Genomic DNA, 15,515 nt, shown 5'->3' on the forward strand with positions numbered 1-15,515 from the left:
ACAGTGTTTTGATGTAGGAGCCAAAAACGTTACAGAAGAACCTCAGTTTGTAAGTAACGAAAAATAAAATATATTGATATCATATCTGTATTAGTATTTTCTGATACACATACGTTTTTCCTTGATCTTTGTTTTGTTTTCTTCCTTTTTTTTTTTTTTTGCATTACGCGGGCCTCTCACTGTTGTGGCCTCTCCCGCTGTGGAGCACAGGCTCCGGACGCGCAGGCTCAGCGGCCATGGCTCACGGGCCCAGCCGCTCCGCTGCATGTGGGATCTTCCCGGACCGGGGCATGAACCCGCGTCCCCTGCATCGGCAGGCGGACTCTCAACCACTGCACCACCAGGGAAGCCCTCTTCCTCTTTTAACCAGACTATCCTTTGTGGTATAGGAGAGTTACATATTGAGATCATTCATGACCGAATCAAGAGGAAATATGGACTAGGGCCCCTCCAGGTGGCACACCGAGAGACCATCCGAAATTCAATTCCAGCCACAGGTAAAAAATAAAACAATAAATAATCCTTCATAAGAAAATAGTCTGAAACCTGTGGCGAGGGACCACACTTTAAGGCCTGGTCAGACGCGTTGTAAAGAAAGACGCTGACATCCCAGCACCGTCCAAATGAGACCCTGCGGGGTGTCCGGAGAGGCCCACACCGGCCAGCTCAGAGTCACGCCACAGCCACACGGGCTCAGAGGAGGGACGGGCAGTCGGGGCCGTGACCTGCCTCGGTCTTCCCACTTCATTGCGTGGAAGTTCACACGCTCAAGTACACAGAGGTCTCCTGACCGGTTAGGAGCGCACATGCTCCCAGCAGACCTTTTGTTCATACTAGTCACATCCTGACATGAGAACCCATGTGAGCAGCTGCGGCTCGTCCCCAATGTGCATTGGCTCACACCCCGCAGCACTGCCCAGAATGAGGATAAGTTTCCCCTCTTCCTGAGGACCACGTGCTGGTCGTGGGGCTGAGAGGGAGGGGGGCGGTGCAGCCTGCTTCCAGCTCCCCTCCTCTGTCCCGTCGCCTGGACCGTGAACACGGTCGAGAGCCATCTGGGGTCACACGGCGAACACAACAGTTCAGGGGCAGAGGAGCAGCAGGGGAGAAGAGGGCTGGGGGCCTGACCCCAGGAGACCCCCAGGTGGGTCCCAGCTGACAGAGCCCAGCCCCAGGCCCTAAGTGGGAAGTCAGGAAAGCAAGCCCTCCTGGAACCTTCTCCTAACTCGCCCCCGCTTGCCTGGGCAGGCTTCTCAGCACTGGGATTCGGCCCTCAAGGTGCGGTAAGGACCCACGAAAACACCTCTCCGTGCATGGAAACCTGTGCAGTTTGGGCCAAGAGAAGGACACTCAGGCTCAAAATCTGTCCACTCCCCAAATATGAAGCCTCATAAAACCCCTGAGCTGGATTCGAAGTGAGGGCTTGAAAGTCGCCTACTTCAATCCCTCTCTAAACTGGGGGAAGATCAAGCTGCCAGGAGCCCAGCTTTTCTGATTCTCAGCCCAGTGTTCTTTCCAAGACACCTCCCGCCACTCGGAAGGAATCCACCATCTCACAGGCAGGGAAATGTCATTCAGGCAATGATGTCCCAGAGAAGCTGTTGGTGGGTGCGTGTCATTACAAGTCATCTGGCCTTTTTCTCACCTAGTAGCCCTGGGCTGAGCCACATGTACTCAGAGAGGCACACATTTGTTCAACTGGATTTCCTAAGACAACTGGAAGCGGACACAGGGGAGCACGGCCGTGACCTCTCCCGGCTGCTTTTCCCGGGAGGGTCTCGGGGAGCCTCGCGCCCTGGCCCGCACCCCTGGCACCCGCCACAGGCCCAGCCGGGAAGGCGCCGTCGGCTCCCAAGGAAGCTCTCGCTCGGCAGGTACAGATTCCTCTGGGGAAGCCCTGGAGGCTTGCCGTCCCTGTCAACTGCTATAATGTGCCCATAAATTTCATGTGACTGAACACACAGTGTCAAAGGAGTAGAAAGTAACAAAACCCCGGAATGGAAAATGTCCCTGCCGGAACACAGCACATGCCCCAAGCATGATATCGAAGAAACAAAGAAGGAGCTGGCCCCGAAGCCCCACCCTGGCCGCCGGCTCCCCGCTGGGCTTTCCGGGTGGTGAGATTGGGAGCCCCCGACGGGAGCGGCTTCTACAGGTTACCCCAGAACACACTGACTGTCAGACGCACAGAGCACTGCCTGCACCCACCCCCAAAATACACGGCTCATTCGTCAGCTGGATCGTTTGTTTTCCATGCTAGACCCAGAACCAATTAATCAGGGCTCCATGCAAAATGAAAATGCAGGGCTCCCTGTTCAAAATGTATAAAGAATTTCAAGACGGGGACGGCAGAGCATTAAACCAAGCTCGGAGCCCTTCTAGGTGGGGGACTGTACAAGTTACACGTCCTCGAAGCCAGCCCCAGGTGGACCCTACCTTCCTTCTGTAACGGTCTCTTCCTTACCAGGTAGAGTGGGTTATTTGTTAGGTTCTCTAGCTCTGGATCCAAGCCACCTGCATGCAAAGCCCAACTCCTCCATCTATAACCTGGGTGGCCCTGAGCACGTTATGTGAACCCTGAGCCTCAGCTTCCCCGGCTGTAGGACAGAAGTGACGACACAGGAAATGACACATACAAAGCTCCTGGCCTGTGGTAAGCACCCAACCATTATCAGCTATTATTGTTGCTATCTGGTGGAAGCAAGCTGATTAAGGATGACTGGGTGATAATCAGTGATCAGGGAGCGTTTGTGAGCTCATGTCCAGGAATAACTTCGCTACTGGGGAAAAGCAGTCAATGTGTGGCTATCTCTGTACTTAGCCTTGGAAGTACTCTGTGAAAGGCTTGGGCGTGGGCCCGAGAAGTCAGATCCCAGCAGGCAAATTTGGATTTTATACGAGGAAAACTTTCTAATACACCATCTGCTGGGATGGTGTAACGAGTCCTCCGTCTCCAAGGGCATCCAAGGAGGCGGAACAAGCACCTTGTCAAGATGCAGAGCAAATGTATGCATTAGGTAGATGGCGTTCAAGTTCCCTTCCATTCCCGAGGTGCTGTGGATTCACGGGGTTTCAGTGTTTCTATTCTGCAGTCACAATGTCTAATTTTATTCCCTCCACGGCCTTCCACCAAATCAGCCCTTCCTCCTTCCCTTCTCTCCCATTCAACCACTCGCACTAAGAAGGAAAACATCTGTGAGCAAATCAATCAGCGCTCTGGTTAACGGGTCCCGTCGCACAAAGAACGCGTCACCTAGAGGTCACCCCGCTCCACCACCATCCTCAAGCATCTCAGCCTCGGCATCTCCCCTTCCTCCTTCCTTCCTAGCCAACCCTCCACCCACTCCATTTAGACTCACACAGTTTGAAGCCCAAATAATGACCCAGGGACCCACAGTCTAGCCTCTACTTTTGTCCCTTCAGTAATCAGGAATCACATCCCTCAGTGAAGGGGGATAGATTTTACTCCCCCCTTAGGCAACGTTCAAGGGAGAGTTAAGCGTTTCTTAAAATGAGGGACTTGGGACCACTGCTTGCGTGTTGGTAAGAGAGCTAGGTTAGGACAGAAACCCCAGCGTGATGGTTAGGGAAAGGCTCTGCCTCTGTCTTGCCTGGTACTTCTACTCACATGGACATTCGAGCACAGTGTGTTTAAAATCAGATTTGCCACATTTTAAGTCAAGTTCTCTGTCCCTGCCAGGTATGGGTCAAGCTGAACTGAGTTTTCTTCCCAAATTAGTCGAGTCACACTTGTTAAGACAGACGGCCCGAACTCCCTCCACAACAGCACCACTGTCCGTGCAACGCCAGGCCTGGCTCCATCCCAACTGACGGCGTGGCTGTTTGTCCACGGCCTCGAACGTCATGGTTTGTGGTCCCTTCGCTTTAATCCCCAAATGCCTCTCCACACTGTGACTTCCCTTGTCCTAGAAGAGGTGTGCGGGGGCCGACTTGAACCAGCTCTGAGAGGAGATTGTTAAATTTTCAGAAATTGTGTGAACCGATTGTCAAGTAGAGCCAGCATTAAAATCGAATTCTGGGAGCTTCCCTGGTGGCTCAGTGGTTAAGAATCCGCCTGCCAATGCAGGGGGCGCGGATTCGATCCCTGGTCAGGGAACTAAGATCCCACACGCCACGGGGCAAATAAGCCTGTGTGCTCTGGAGCCCACACACCGCAAGGAGGATCCTGCGTGCCACAGCTAAGACCTGACGCAGCCAAATTAATTAATTAAAAAAACAAGAGTATAAAAATTGAATTCTGTAAGCTTGCGATGAAATAGATTACATTAAAAACTCAGGGAAGAAATACTGAAAAGCTCATCACTTCTAAACCGATTTACTGCGTTTTACCGTCATCTCTGTTCTCTGTTTAGTCCATTGCGTCTGTGTGGTGGAAACACCTCCCCACGCTGGACCCCTGGTCTCCCCGCACCCCACGTACGGCCAGGCTCGTGTCGGCCAGGCTCGTGTCGCTATTTGAAATCAAGTCACAGCGAGAGTATCTACAGCAGGGAAATCAGCAAATGCTACCCATGTGCCCTTGATGTGTTGTTTTGTTAATTGTTTAGGGCAGGCGTCTGCAGACTGGCCGGTGGCTTGGTTTTGCAGACCCTCGAGCCCAGAATGGTCTTTACACGTTAAAGGGCTGTGAAAAGTACTCGGAACCTCACTCTTGGTGGGACGTGAATGCTGTGTTGTATCCGTTTGGAAAGTGACCGATGGTTTGTCTAAGCTGTGCCGAGCCTTCCGGCCGAGACGGGAGCTCCAGCCAGGCTCGTCCGAAGAGCCTCTTTCTCCCCCGGAATGGGTCGGCATCAGGACTCGACTGACAACTGAATTTGATGGAGCTCAAGGCGAATGAATCCTACCGTCTCGCCACCAGACTCACGTCAGCTCCACAGACCTAACAACAGTAAAATTATGTTTGATGACTAGAAGCATTAGGCAAGGCGGAAAAACCCCAGAAACATCCATCTCCACATCACAACGTTAAGTGGATATCTGGCCATTATCCAGGTAATTGGATCCACGTAAGCAGCCACGCCACCCCTTCTCTGCCCTCCCTCTGAAAGTCTATTTGGGACCGTAATGATCCGCTTTGCCAAAATTAACCAAGTAATTACAAAATCTGACCATGTCCTCTTATTTTTGTAAGGGTGGTAATTCATCTCTGTATCATTCTGAAATCCATACATGCTGGAGAGCTCTTGAACGAGCCACCCTCATTTAAAGACCGACCTCGTGAGTATCAGCAGAATTCCTTAGATATTTACGGAGAAGGCAGTAATTAAATCTCAAGGCCGAAAACCAGCAGAAGCAAACATCTCAGTTGCCGAGCCTCCTTTTCTCTGAGCCGCCCACCACCATGTGCCTGGGTTTCCGCCGGTACTGAGCATCAGGGTCGCACCACCCATCCTGTTCGGGACTCGGGACCATCCCTTCTTCTCCTGACAGATTACTCTGTCTCTGGCCCTACCCATTCCCACATTGCAGACAGAATACTCTTTCTGAAACTTCCGCGTCTCTTCTCCTTTAAAATCCTTCAAGTGCACCCCATTGTCAAATCCCAAAGGCGAAGCCAGATGCCGGCTCCAGTCTGTCTTTCCCAAGTTCTAACCTTAATGAGCAGGAAGCTTCTATAATACATCAGTGGGTCCCACACTTTGATGCACATTATAATCAGCCGGGAGCTTGAAACATCTCCACGCTCGGGTCACGTCCCATCTCAATGAAATCAGAACGTCATAGGGTAAAGCCAGAGTAGGACACCTTAGTTAACACCAAAACTGAAATAACTTTTTGGTCTCCCAGATTGCCTGGAGAACTAGAAACTGTTCTTAGAACTTTTTTTTTTTTTTACAAACCTATTGGCATAATGAGTACACGGTACAATCGTTTGTTTTAGTGGCTCTCCTCCATTAAACTTTAAGGTCCTGGAAGGCAGGGTCTGTATTTAATTTTTTTGTTATATTGATGATATTTACGTAGTACTTGGCACCTAACAGACACCCGACAGATGTCTGTCAACTCAAAGAACAAATGAATGAGCAGGTAAGCAAAGGAATTATGTCAAGCAGGAGACACTGAAATACAGTGAAGCTTAAGAGGCCTTGAGAATAAGGAATCGGGAACAAGGCCACTGATGTCATTTTAAAGGACAAAGCACCCATTTTACACCGAATTCATCACCATAGGCCTTGATAAGTGACCATGCTAGAAGGGGCACTGCCCGGAAATCAGGAGGCCTGATGTCTTAGCCTGTTCTGCTATTAACAAATAACACCTCAGTCGTTTATTTTTATTAAGTACTTGATACGTTTCAGATGCTTGTATTTTTTGTCTGATTCTCGACAACACTCCTACAGAGTCGGTATCATTAATAACCTCACTTCACAGGGCAGGAAGCTGAGGTCCACACGGGATACGCAAATTGCCCAAGTTCCCACCCCGGCTGAGCCAGATTCGAACCCAAGGGGGCTCGGCCTTGGTGCGGAGGCTGCAGTGAGAACCACTTTGAGGACACTCCCAGGCCCGAGCTCACGGCTGCGTGCAGGAGTCTGGCTGGGCCCTGGCCGCGGCTAGTCCTGTTTAAATGCCCTCCAGCAATCCTGAGGCGGCCGGGCTGGAGGATCTGCCTAGGCTCTCCCTCCTCTGACCGGGGTGACCTCAACCCTCCAGCTCTGCTTCTTCATACAAAGAGGTGGCTGAAACCACTTTTCTGGGTGATGATTCTAACTGTAATACCTAGGAATTACCCCTGCCTCTCCTCCACCCCCAACATCAAGCCCAGGCAAAAAGGGGGCTTCTGGAATCTCCATACGTGGACACCCAGCCAGCTACTCCTGGACTTTTCAGCCCCCACTAAAGGAAAATTGGGGCTGGGATGGGCGACCACCATGGCTTTCTTTGTGAGACGCAGGGAAGGACGTAAAAGCTCCTTAGAAGGAATAAGGAGGGGACTTCCGTGGTGGCGCAGTGGTTAAGAATCTACCTGCCAATGCAGGGGACACGGGTTCGAGCCCTGGTCCAGGAAGATCCCACATGCCGCGGAGCAACTAAGCCCGTGCGCCACAACTACTGAGCCTGCGCTCTAGAGCCCTCAAGCCACAACTACTGAGCCCACATGCCACAACTACTGAAGCCCACGCGCCTAGAGCCCGTGCTCCGCGATAAGAGAAGCCACTTCAGTGTTTGCAGTTCTTAAAAAATGTACTTAGAATAGATAAACAGCAAGGACCTACTATATAGCACAGGGAACTATATTCAGTACCTTGTAATAACGTATAACGGAAGAGAGTCTGAAAAAGAATAGATACATACATATAACTGAATCACTTTGCTGTACAGCTGAAACTAACACAGCATGGTAAATCAACTATATTCCAATTAAAAAAAATTTTTTTAATATATTAATACTACAGGCCTCAGAGGCAGCCCCTGTGTCGTCACGCCGTGAGCGGGCTCCCCAAGTCTGCACATCAGCGGAGAAGGTCGAGCACTGGAGAAGCCATTTATCACCAACAGGAAACGTAGAAAACACCCTGAGCTTTCATCTTCGAATGACCTCCAGGGAAACAAGCAAGGCTGTCGTCAGGCTTTGTCCACAGGGGAAGCAGAGCCCGCCCCGGACACTCAGACCCGGTTTAAAGCCTCGTGCTCTACGATGACATCAACACACAGAGTGTTCCAAAGAGCTCGTTCAGCAATACTCACGACAGTCACAAAAATGTGTCACTATCTCCTTATTGCAAACCGGGAAAACTGGTCTAGTTTCGATTCACCCACAACCGCTGAAATGGGTGAGCGCATAGGAAAGCGTCTCCCCATCGTCAAGGCCGTCCCACCGCCAACCTGCCTGACCTCCAGAGGGAGTGGGTACAGTCCCCAGGAACACCCGCAATTCCTGCAGGTGTAGACCCGAGGCCCCACTCCAAGATCCCCAAGACACCACAGAAATAGCTGGTGGCCTGGCAGTGGCCGTTAGGTGAAAATTAAGACTCGGGGCCATTAGTAAACAGCAGACAGCAGCCGTGCTGAACTTGGCGGTAGAGTATTTTGTGCTCTACACAAACTGTCTTCATAAACAATAAAGAACTAATTTTTGTTCTGGAGGTGAGGATGGCTCCCTGGAACAGGACACATACCCTGCTGTTACGCTGGGCACCGATCAGTGGCTGACCAGCCACATAGCCCTGGCTTGTAGAGTCTGAGCCCTTCACATGACTTTGTTATCCACGCAGACAGGCAGACGTTATCCTTGTCCCTGCTTTTCAGATGCTTGTCCCTGCTTTTCAGATGAAGAACCTGAGACCCAGAGTGTTCCAGAGCCCCCAAGGCTCCACAGTGCAGAGGGGATTCAGATCCAGGCCTCTGACCCCAAGCTCATTACACTATATCGTCTCCAAAAAAGAACGACACCATGCCACCGTGACTAGATTAAATTCTCTGCAGTTTAGGGAGGTGGAAGGAATCCCAAGTCCTAGGAAAATCACTCAGCTAAAGTTACTCAGAAATATTTCTGGTCATTAAGGCATCCCCTAAACAGCAGGCCAAAACTATTAGTGACTTAAATGACATGAGTAGGAACAGAGGTCAAACAATCATTGCGGACCCCAAGGGGCATCCCAGCTCTCGTGTGTCCTGGGACTTTATTCCATCCAACGTCGCTGTCTCCAGCTACTGGGGCTCTCACCGACCCTCCCTCCGTTTCTGCAAACCCTACTGCTTGTCTATACGTCACAACTTAACCCTTGATTATATGTCACCTTTTATTGTCCCCATCTTTTCACATATGCCAATCTTCGTCTCCTCGACCAGATTACAACTCCTTGAGCACAGTAGTGAGGTTTCATCTTCGTCCCCTTTCCAATCCATCATGTGCTCATGACGGACACAAACAGGTGTCCACCAGCGCGTAGAGGGTCCCTGACGCAAGTTACCCACTGATTTGTTAAATAACGTAGATCAGGGATCAGCAAACCTTGTCAAGGAGCAGAGAGCAACCATTTCACGTATCGAAGCCCAGGCCGTCTGGTTTCATCACCTCCGCTGTTGCCAGGTGAAAGTGCCACGGACAATGAGGTGGGCGTGGCTGTGCCCCAATAAAACTTTATTTACAAACCAGGCAGAGGGCCAGACTTGGCCTGGGGGCTGCAGTCTGTGGGCTCAGCAGAGACTATTTATGCCAGACCTGCAGGACGAGACACCACAGCGACAGGTTCTGTCCCCTACTCCGGCCTCCAGCCCCTCCCAGGGTCCCAGCTCCTGACCAAGCCAAGTGTCTTTCCAAAGCTTCTCACCTAGGACGTAAGTGTAGTTCAGCACGATATCGTGCAGTTCATTTTCCTCTGGGGCTTCATACATCAGTTTAGAAAGAGAAAAGTCAATCACAAAGTGAAGAGCTGACATGGTCGGTTGTAACAATAGCAAGTAATTAGAAAATTCTTTAAACGCATTCCACCCGGGGGTCCCTGACACTTTTTCCAGACCGCTTCTTATAGACATCCATGGAAGTCATCACAGATAGGTTGAAATCTGCATTTCACCTAGATTAAAACTCTGCAGCGAGGGGCTTCCCTGGTGGCACAGTGGTTAGGGATCCGCCTGTCAGTGCAGGGGACACGGGTTCGAGCCCTGGTCCAGGAAGACTCCACATGCCGCGGAGCAACTAAGCCTGCGAGCCACAACTACTGAGCCCGTGTGCTGCAACTACTGAAGCCCACGTGCCTAGAGCCTGTGCTCCATGATAAGAGAAGCCACCGCAATGAGAAGCCCGCACACCGCAACGAAGAGTAGACCCCGCTCGCCGCAACTAGAGAAAGCCCATGCACAGCAACGAAGACCCAATGCAGCCAAAAAAAAAAAAAAAAATCTGCAGCGAGGGCCAATCACTCTGGCAGGAGGCCATGTGAAGGAGGGCGAGGATAAACATTCCATTCTCCCAACACGACTGCTTTCCTCTGAGAACAAGAACCAACCAACGAAAGAAGAAAACTCTTTCTCTTTCTTGGCTAAAGCATTCAGCCCTCAGCTTTGATATAACATTTCAAAGTCCTTAACAGGCTGCTCCCTTGACCTAATTTCAAGACATATTAAATAGATTATTCATTACTGTTTCCAGGCTTAGCTCCGTGTTTGTTAAGATGGCTGCATCTCACATAGACAGAGTGGTCCGATAGAGCAGCGCAGAACCTGGAGCTGGGAAGCATCCTTCCAACTCAGTCCCTATATTCCACAGAAGTGAGGTGACTTGCCCAGAACTGTGGACTCTGCTGGAATCAGATGGCCTTCAGGCCATCCCTAGATGACTTAGCGCCACTGTGATGAACACGCCAGGACCACACACGCCCACTTCACCTGACAGCAGCTCAGAGTCCAGCGGACGACCCACTGACAACCGCACAAGCCGCTCTGCCCCAGGACCAGGCTCCTTCGTGAGAAGTCGGCCCCGTTAAGTAGCAGCTACCTCACTACGGGACACAGAGCTGCCTGTGTTTCCAGAGAGCTGGCAGCTGGTCTCTGCACGGCTCCCACTGTCCCCCTCCGCGGCACAGTCGTGAAGCAGGGAGAGCGGTCTTCTGCCTCCGACCCTCCCCTCCACATCCTGCTGTCTTGAGTGACCCGGGCTGGGCCCACGCGCATCAGTTACCACAGTCCGGTCTTTGCCTTTTAAGCCTATATCTCTTCGTGGGGAATCAAAGGCCCTTCCTCTTCGTAGCGCGCTCCGGGCAGCAACTGAAAAGATGTTACTGTAGACGCCCTGCAGGCCCACGAAGCCTTCACCTGACCCCTGACAATGAGCCTGGAAGGACTAGATTTTATGAGACTGGCAGAGAGAGGCAAACAGGGATCAGAAAAGAACATGCAAGAATGGTCCCCGCTCTGAAGAGCTCTGAAGAGATCTGGGCCCTTTCTGGGTCAGGTGAGCAGAGGTTCAGTCCAGGCAGCTGCCGGGCCCAGACTGGAGACGTTCTAAGCCTTTCTCCAGGCTACCTCCTGTCCCCACCCATCAGGCCTCTTCCCTCCCCACATCTGCCCCTTCTCATTCTGTTCCAAGTCCCCCTGATGATTGTTTCACATCTTAACCACTTTGCAATCTCATGGAACATCGACCTATATATTTCCTACATCATTTCTTCCTCTAATTGTGGAGTTCCTGATAAATATGTCTTAAATATGCATAAATAAGCATAAATAAATATGCTCACATCCTCCACCACATAAAAATATAGGGAATGAACCGCCTCGGGATTTAATGTGCTCCTTGTCGCCTAGGCAGAACTTTGTTGAGGTGATTTGAGCTCTGGCTGGGTAGTTAGACAAGAAGAACCCCTTCCGGGCTTCTATTAGAAATAATAACAATGATGATAATTATAACGGTAATAGCTTTTTCATTTACAGAACATTTTACACATTGCAAATATTTTCTGGGTACGTTTTCTCCTCATTTGATCTCATTTACCCTGTGAAGTTGTGATATTATGGTCCCCAAGTTCCAAGTGAGGTAAAAATAAGTTTAACTAGTTTCCCTTTCCAAGGGGGTGCCCTTTCTGCTGCGCTCTGCCGCTTCAAAAAGAAGCAGACCGTGCACTGAAAACAGCTGATAACACACAGCTTCAAACCGTTTTCCTGCACTGGGAGAGAGAGGGCATTAACCGCCCACTTCTGTCACCATTTGGTATAAAATTCCCAGCATGAAGGGCATTCATACAGGCAGCATCAGCAGGGCATCACGGGCTGTTTTAGCGATTTTAGAATCACAAACTCTTAGGTGCAACCTGGAAGCGCCTCTTTCCCCTCCGTTCCAACACATTCTACTACCGGACAAATGCAAAACTTAGAGGTCCTTTACACAGTAAAGGAAAGAGTACTAATAAAGCAGACTGTGTATTTACATTTCTAGACAATCATGCCATAAAAAGTCAGTTTATATTTCTATACAAACATCCATACATGGCTACAGAACCAAACATTTTCCAGTTCTATATCTATTTCCAAACAATTTAAACATACTGTGTTCTTACAATTACCTTAAGTGGTGAATTTTCTCTTAGTCATTGCAATGGCATAAACATCCTGGACCCAGACACTATTTTTTAAATCATACTATAACTTGTTTTAAATTGTGGTATACAACTTGGTAACACCAACTCTTAGCACATATTTTATCTCATTATGGCAATTATAAAATAATCATGAAACCCAAAGACCCCAATATTTGTTCAAGGTATCATGATGAGGCTTCTGGAAACACAGGGTAAGAATGACCACACTGTGGAAGCCAGTGAAAATTGAAGTTATATGGATTTTAAAAGAATTTGCTCATTTTAAATGGCCTTTTAGAAGATGTGGTACATATATATATAATGGAATATTACTCACCCATTAAAAAGGAACGAAATTGGGTCATTTGTAGAGACGTGGATGGACCTAGAGACTGTCATACAGAGTGAAGTAAGTCAGAAAGAAAAACAAATATCATATATTAACGCATATACGTGGAATCTAGAAAAATGGTAAGGATGAACCAGTTTGCAAGGCAGAAATAGAGACACAGATGGACGTATGGACACCAAGGGGGGAAAGGGGGTGGGTGGGATGAATTGGGAGATTGGGATTGACATATACACACTAATATGTATAAAATAGATAATTAATGAGAACCTGCTGTATGGCACAGGGAACTCCACTTCACTGTACAGTAGATACTAACACAACATTGTAAAACAACTATACCCCAATTTTTAAAAAATGGCCTTTTACTAATAAAGAGCCTGTAACTTAGCATATTTGGATAAGTGATGATGACCTGATTGTACAAGCGCAGATTATTCAAGTAGAAATTAGGCAGAACTCTGTCTTCATCCTAGAAGGTTAGATCTTTAAGAATTTGGGGGGGAAAAAGAATTTTAAGAGAACAAAGCTCTGGGGCCAGGAGATAAACAACATTGCAATGCTGAAGCCATTGCAGCATTATACATCATCTTTTTCTGAGTGTAATCTGTAATCTTCAAGGTCTTTTCCCTTTTCTTTCTTGTTTTCTTTATAACCTGGAAAACTAAACAAACCTTTCCAATTTTTTCTATCTTTTTTAGAACGTAAACTCGGAAAGATCAGGACTTGTTATTGTACGCTCTTTCATGCCAACTTGGATCTCAGTATTCCGTAAGTCATGAGATCTTTTAAAAAGCTGATATCTAATGAGTAAATTCGACTAATTCATGGTTGAGTTCAATAGAATCGGCATTTACAAATTTCTATTCAGCACAAGGCATTGGACCAAGTACTAGAGAGACAACTAGGGTGTGTCTATGCTCCCTGAAATTATCAAAAGGTAGACTTTGCCTATAGACTCCAAGGCTCAAAGATATAAAAGAAACTTTAAAGCTTTATTGAAATATTTTAACAAAAATGTACATCCAGTTATGCATGTACCAGAGTGATCAACGTTCACCTTTCTCCCAAGTTTTAAAGAGGAATTCTCTCATCACAGGCTTTCCAAATACCCAGCAATCTCATCATTAAAGACTTTAAGTATTGAAAAGCTGCCAAGCTCATGACAGTGGATACACATTTTGTAAACTTCTCATTCTCGCTTGAAAACTCAAAAATTATCATTGGTGACAATAATTACCCTTTGTTTTCCTGGAAGTGACAGGTGCACGTTACTTATTTTCTAAAAAATGTCTGTCAAATGCCTGTCTGACTACCCATAGTTTGTCCATCTTTCTTTCAAGTAAAAATAGTGTTCCGTGAAAATAAAAATAAAAACACTAGCTCAGCTTGCGACTTAAGCACTCAAGTGTTTTCCTGGAGGCAAATATGGCACCTCCGTGTTCAGGGCACGTGCTCTGTGATTTCTTCCTCTTTTTTTCACACAGAATTTTAAAAAGTGTACCAAAAGGTTGAAATGTAATAAAATTAATAATTTTTTTGCCTTATCACGTACACCGTCAAGTGACACTGGCCTGTACAGCGTGGCTCCTGCACTTTCTCCCACCGTTGTTTTTGCAGCATTCGTGCAAAAGTCAGCACAGGGCACGAGTCACGTGAGTTTTAGGATTGTCACGAAAACGGTTCTGACCCTTAGACCCCCTGAAAGGGTCTCGGAGCCGCCAGGGCGTCGAGGACTGCACTTGAAGAACTACCCGGCGTCCGCGCACGAGAAATCGCCGTTCCCTCCCTGTTCAGTTACGCACGCTCGAGGCGCGTTTATCACTACGGGTCTGACCGCGGAGCGCCGAGGAGCAGACGTTCCCGGCGTCCAGTGATGGTCCTGTACCCGGGACGTTCGCAGGACCGCGCGGGGGCCGCCTTGCGGTTGCCGTGGCAACGATCGCGGGCGGGTGCGGCGCGGCCATCGACCAGTGACGCCTGCGCGCTCTGCGCTCTGCCGAGAGGGCTGCGGCGCCCCGCGGGCCGGCGGGAAGATGGCGGCGGCGGCGGGCTACCCAGCTGGGAAGGGGCGCGACATTAGCCTGGCGGCCCTGCGGCGCCACGATCCCTACATCAGCCGCATCGTGGACGTGGCCAGCCAGGTGGCCCTGTACACCTTCGGCCACCGGGCCAACGAGTGGGTGCGTGCGGGCAGGCGGGGCCGGGGAGGGGCTGCGAGCGGGCGGGGAGGTCCCCCCCGCGGTCACTCGGGTCCGGCGTCCGCGGGCACCTCCCGCCGCGTTGAACTGAGTCACGGAGCGCGGGCAGGACTCAGCCCCGCGGAGCGGGTCAGACACCCTGCTCCGGCACGTCCTGGCGGTCATCTAGGAGAGCCCTCCGACGGGACACAGCCCCAGTAGTTCACGTGGCCTCCCCACCTTCCGCAGCAGGTCATTAAAGTTTACCCGAAAACCACTCGCAGAAGCGAAGACACTAAGAAGTAGGTCCTAACATGGGAGAGAAGAGAACAGCGTTGCCCTAAGTTCGTAACAGGAAATTCACCGAAAAGAGGCAGGAATGGAGGGACGTGGGGACACCTGCCCGCGAGGTCCCGGGGGAGGAAGCGCGCCGCTTCCTAGCTGTGTCTCCCTAGTTTTCGGGGGCATGTGTCGCCTGGGTCCTCGTATCGAGGACGTTGAGCGACGAGGTGGACAAGTTTCAGCGGCAACTTTTAAAATGCAGATATTCTGCCTGCGGCTGTATACTGCTCTGTAGAAAAGCACCAAAGGCATGATGTCCTAATTCCGCTGAGGAAATTCGGTAGCAGAGATGAGGATCGGGGTGTGTCGTTCTCTGGACTGACTTGACACCCGACCGAGGGTCTGGGGAATTCTCACAAGTTAACGGGTACAGGAGAGGTTCCCTTTGAGTAGTGGTGGTTTCCTACGGGCGTTGGACAGGGTCTCTGAGACCCGTGTTACCATAGTTACAGAGGCCGCCCTTCTACAGCCGCATCAGAAGTCGCAAGTGGCACAATGCATTATTTACAGGAGTTATGGTTTTCTGCTTCCTGGACTTGTTGCTTTCATACAACGCGTGGTTCATCCCTTAGAAGGTCATTCTTTCAAAGGACTCATCTT

General features: G+C 49.7%; 1 protein-coding gene across 3 annotated transcripts in view; it reads left to right on the top strand.

The window, feature by feature from the left end:
• Nucleotides 1-14,406: 14,406 nt before the first annotated feature.
• DCP1B (decapping mRNA 1B) overlaps nt 14,407-15,515 on the top strand; it is a 52,747-nt gene continuing 51,638 nt past the window's right edge. For all 3 annotated transcript variants that reach the window (XR_016394834.1, XR_016394835.1, XM_089920111.1), the window contains exon 1: nt 14,407-14,576. Coding sequence is in view for 1 of the 3 variants with exons in the window: in XM_089920111.1 (XP_089776237.1) it covers nt 14,430-14,576 (147 nt within the window). In the remaining 2 variants the exon portion in view is untranslated. The remainder of the gene's footprint in view (nt 14,577-15,515) is intronic.

Source organism: Delphinapterus leucas, chromosome 11 (assembly GCF_059928025.1).
Source record: "Delphinapterus leucas isolate spDelLeu-1000000601 "Yukka" chromosome 11, BTC_Dleu_Yukka2, whole genome shotgun sequence".
In the NCBI taxonomy this organism is placed as follows: domain Eukaryota; kingdom Metazoa; phylum Chordata; class Mammalia; order Artiodactyla; family Monodontidae; genus Delphinapterus; species Delphinapterus leucas.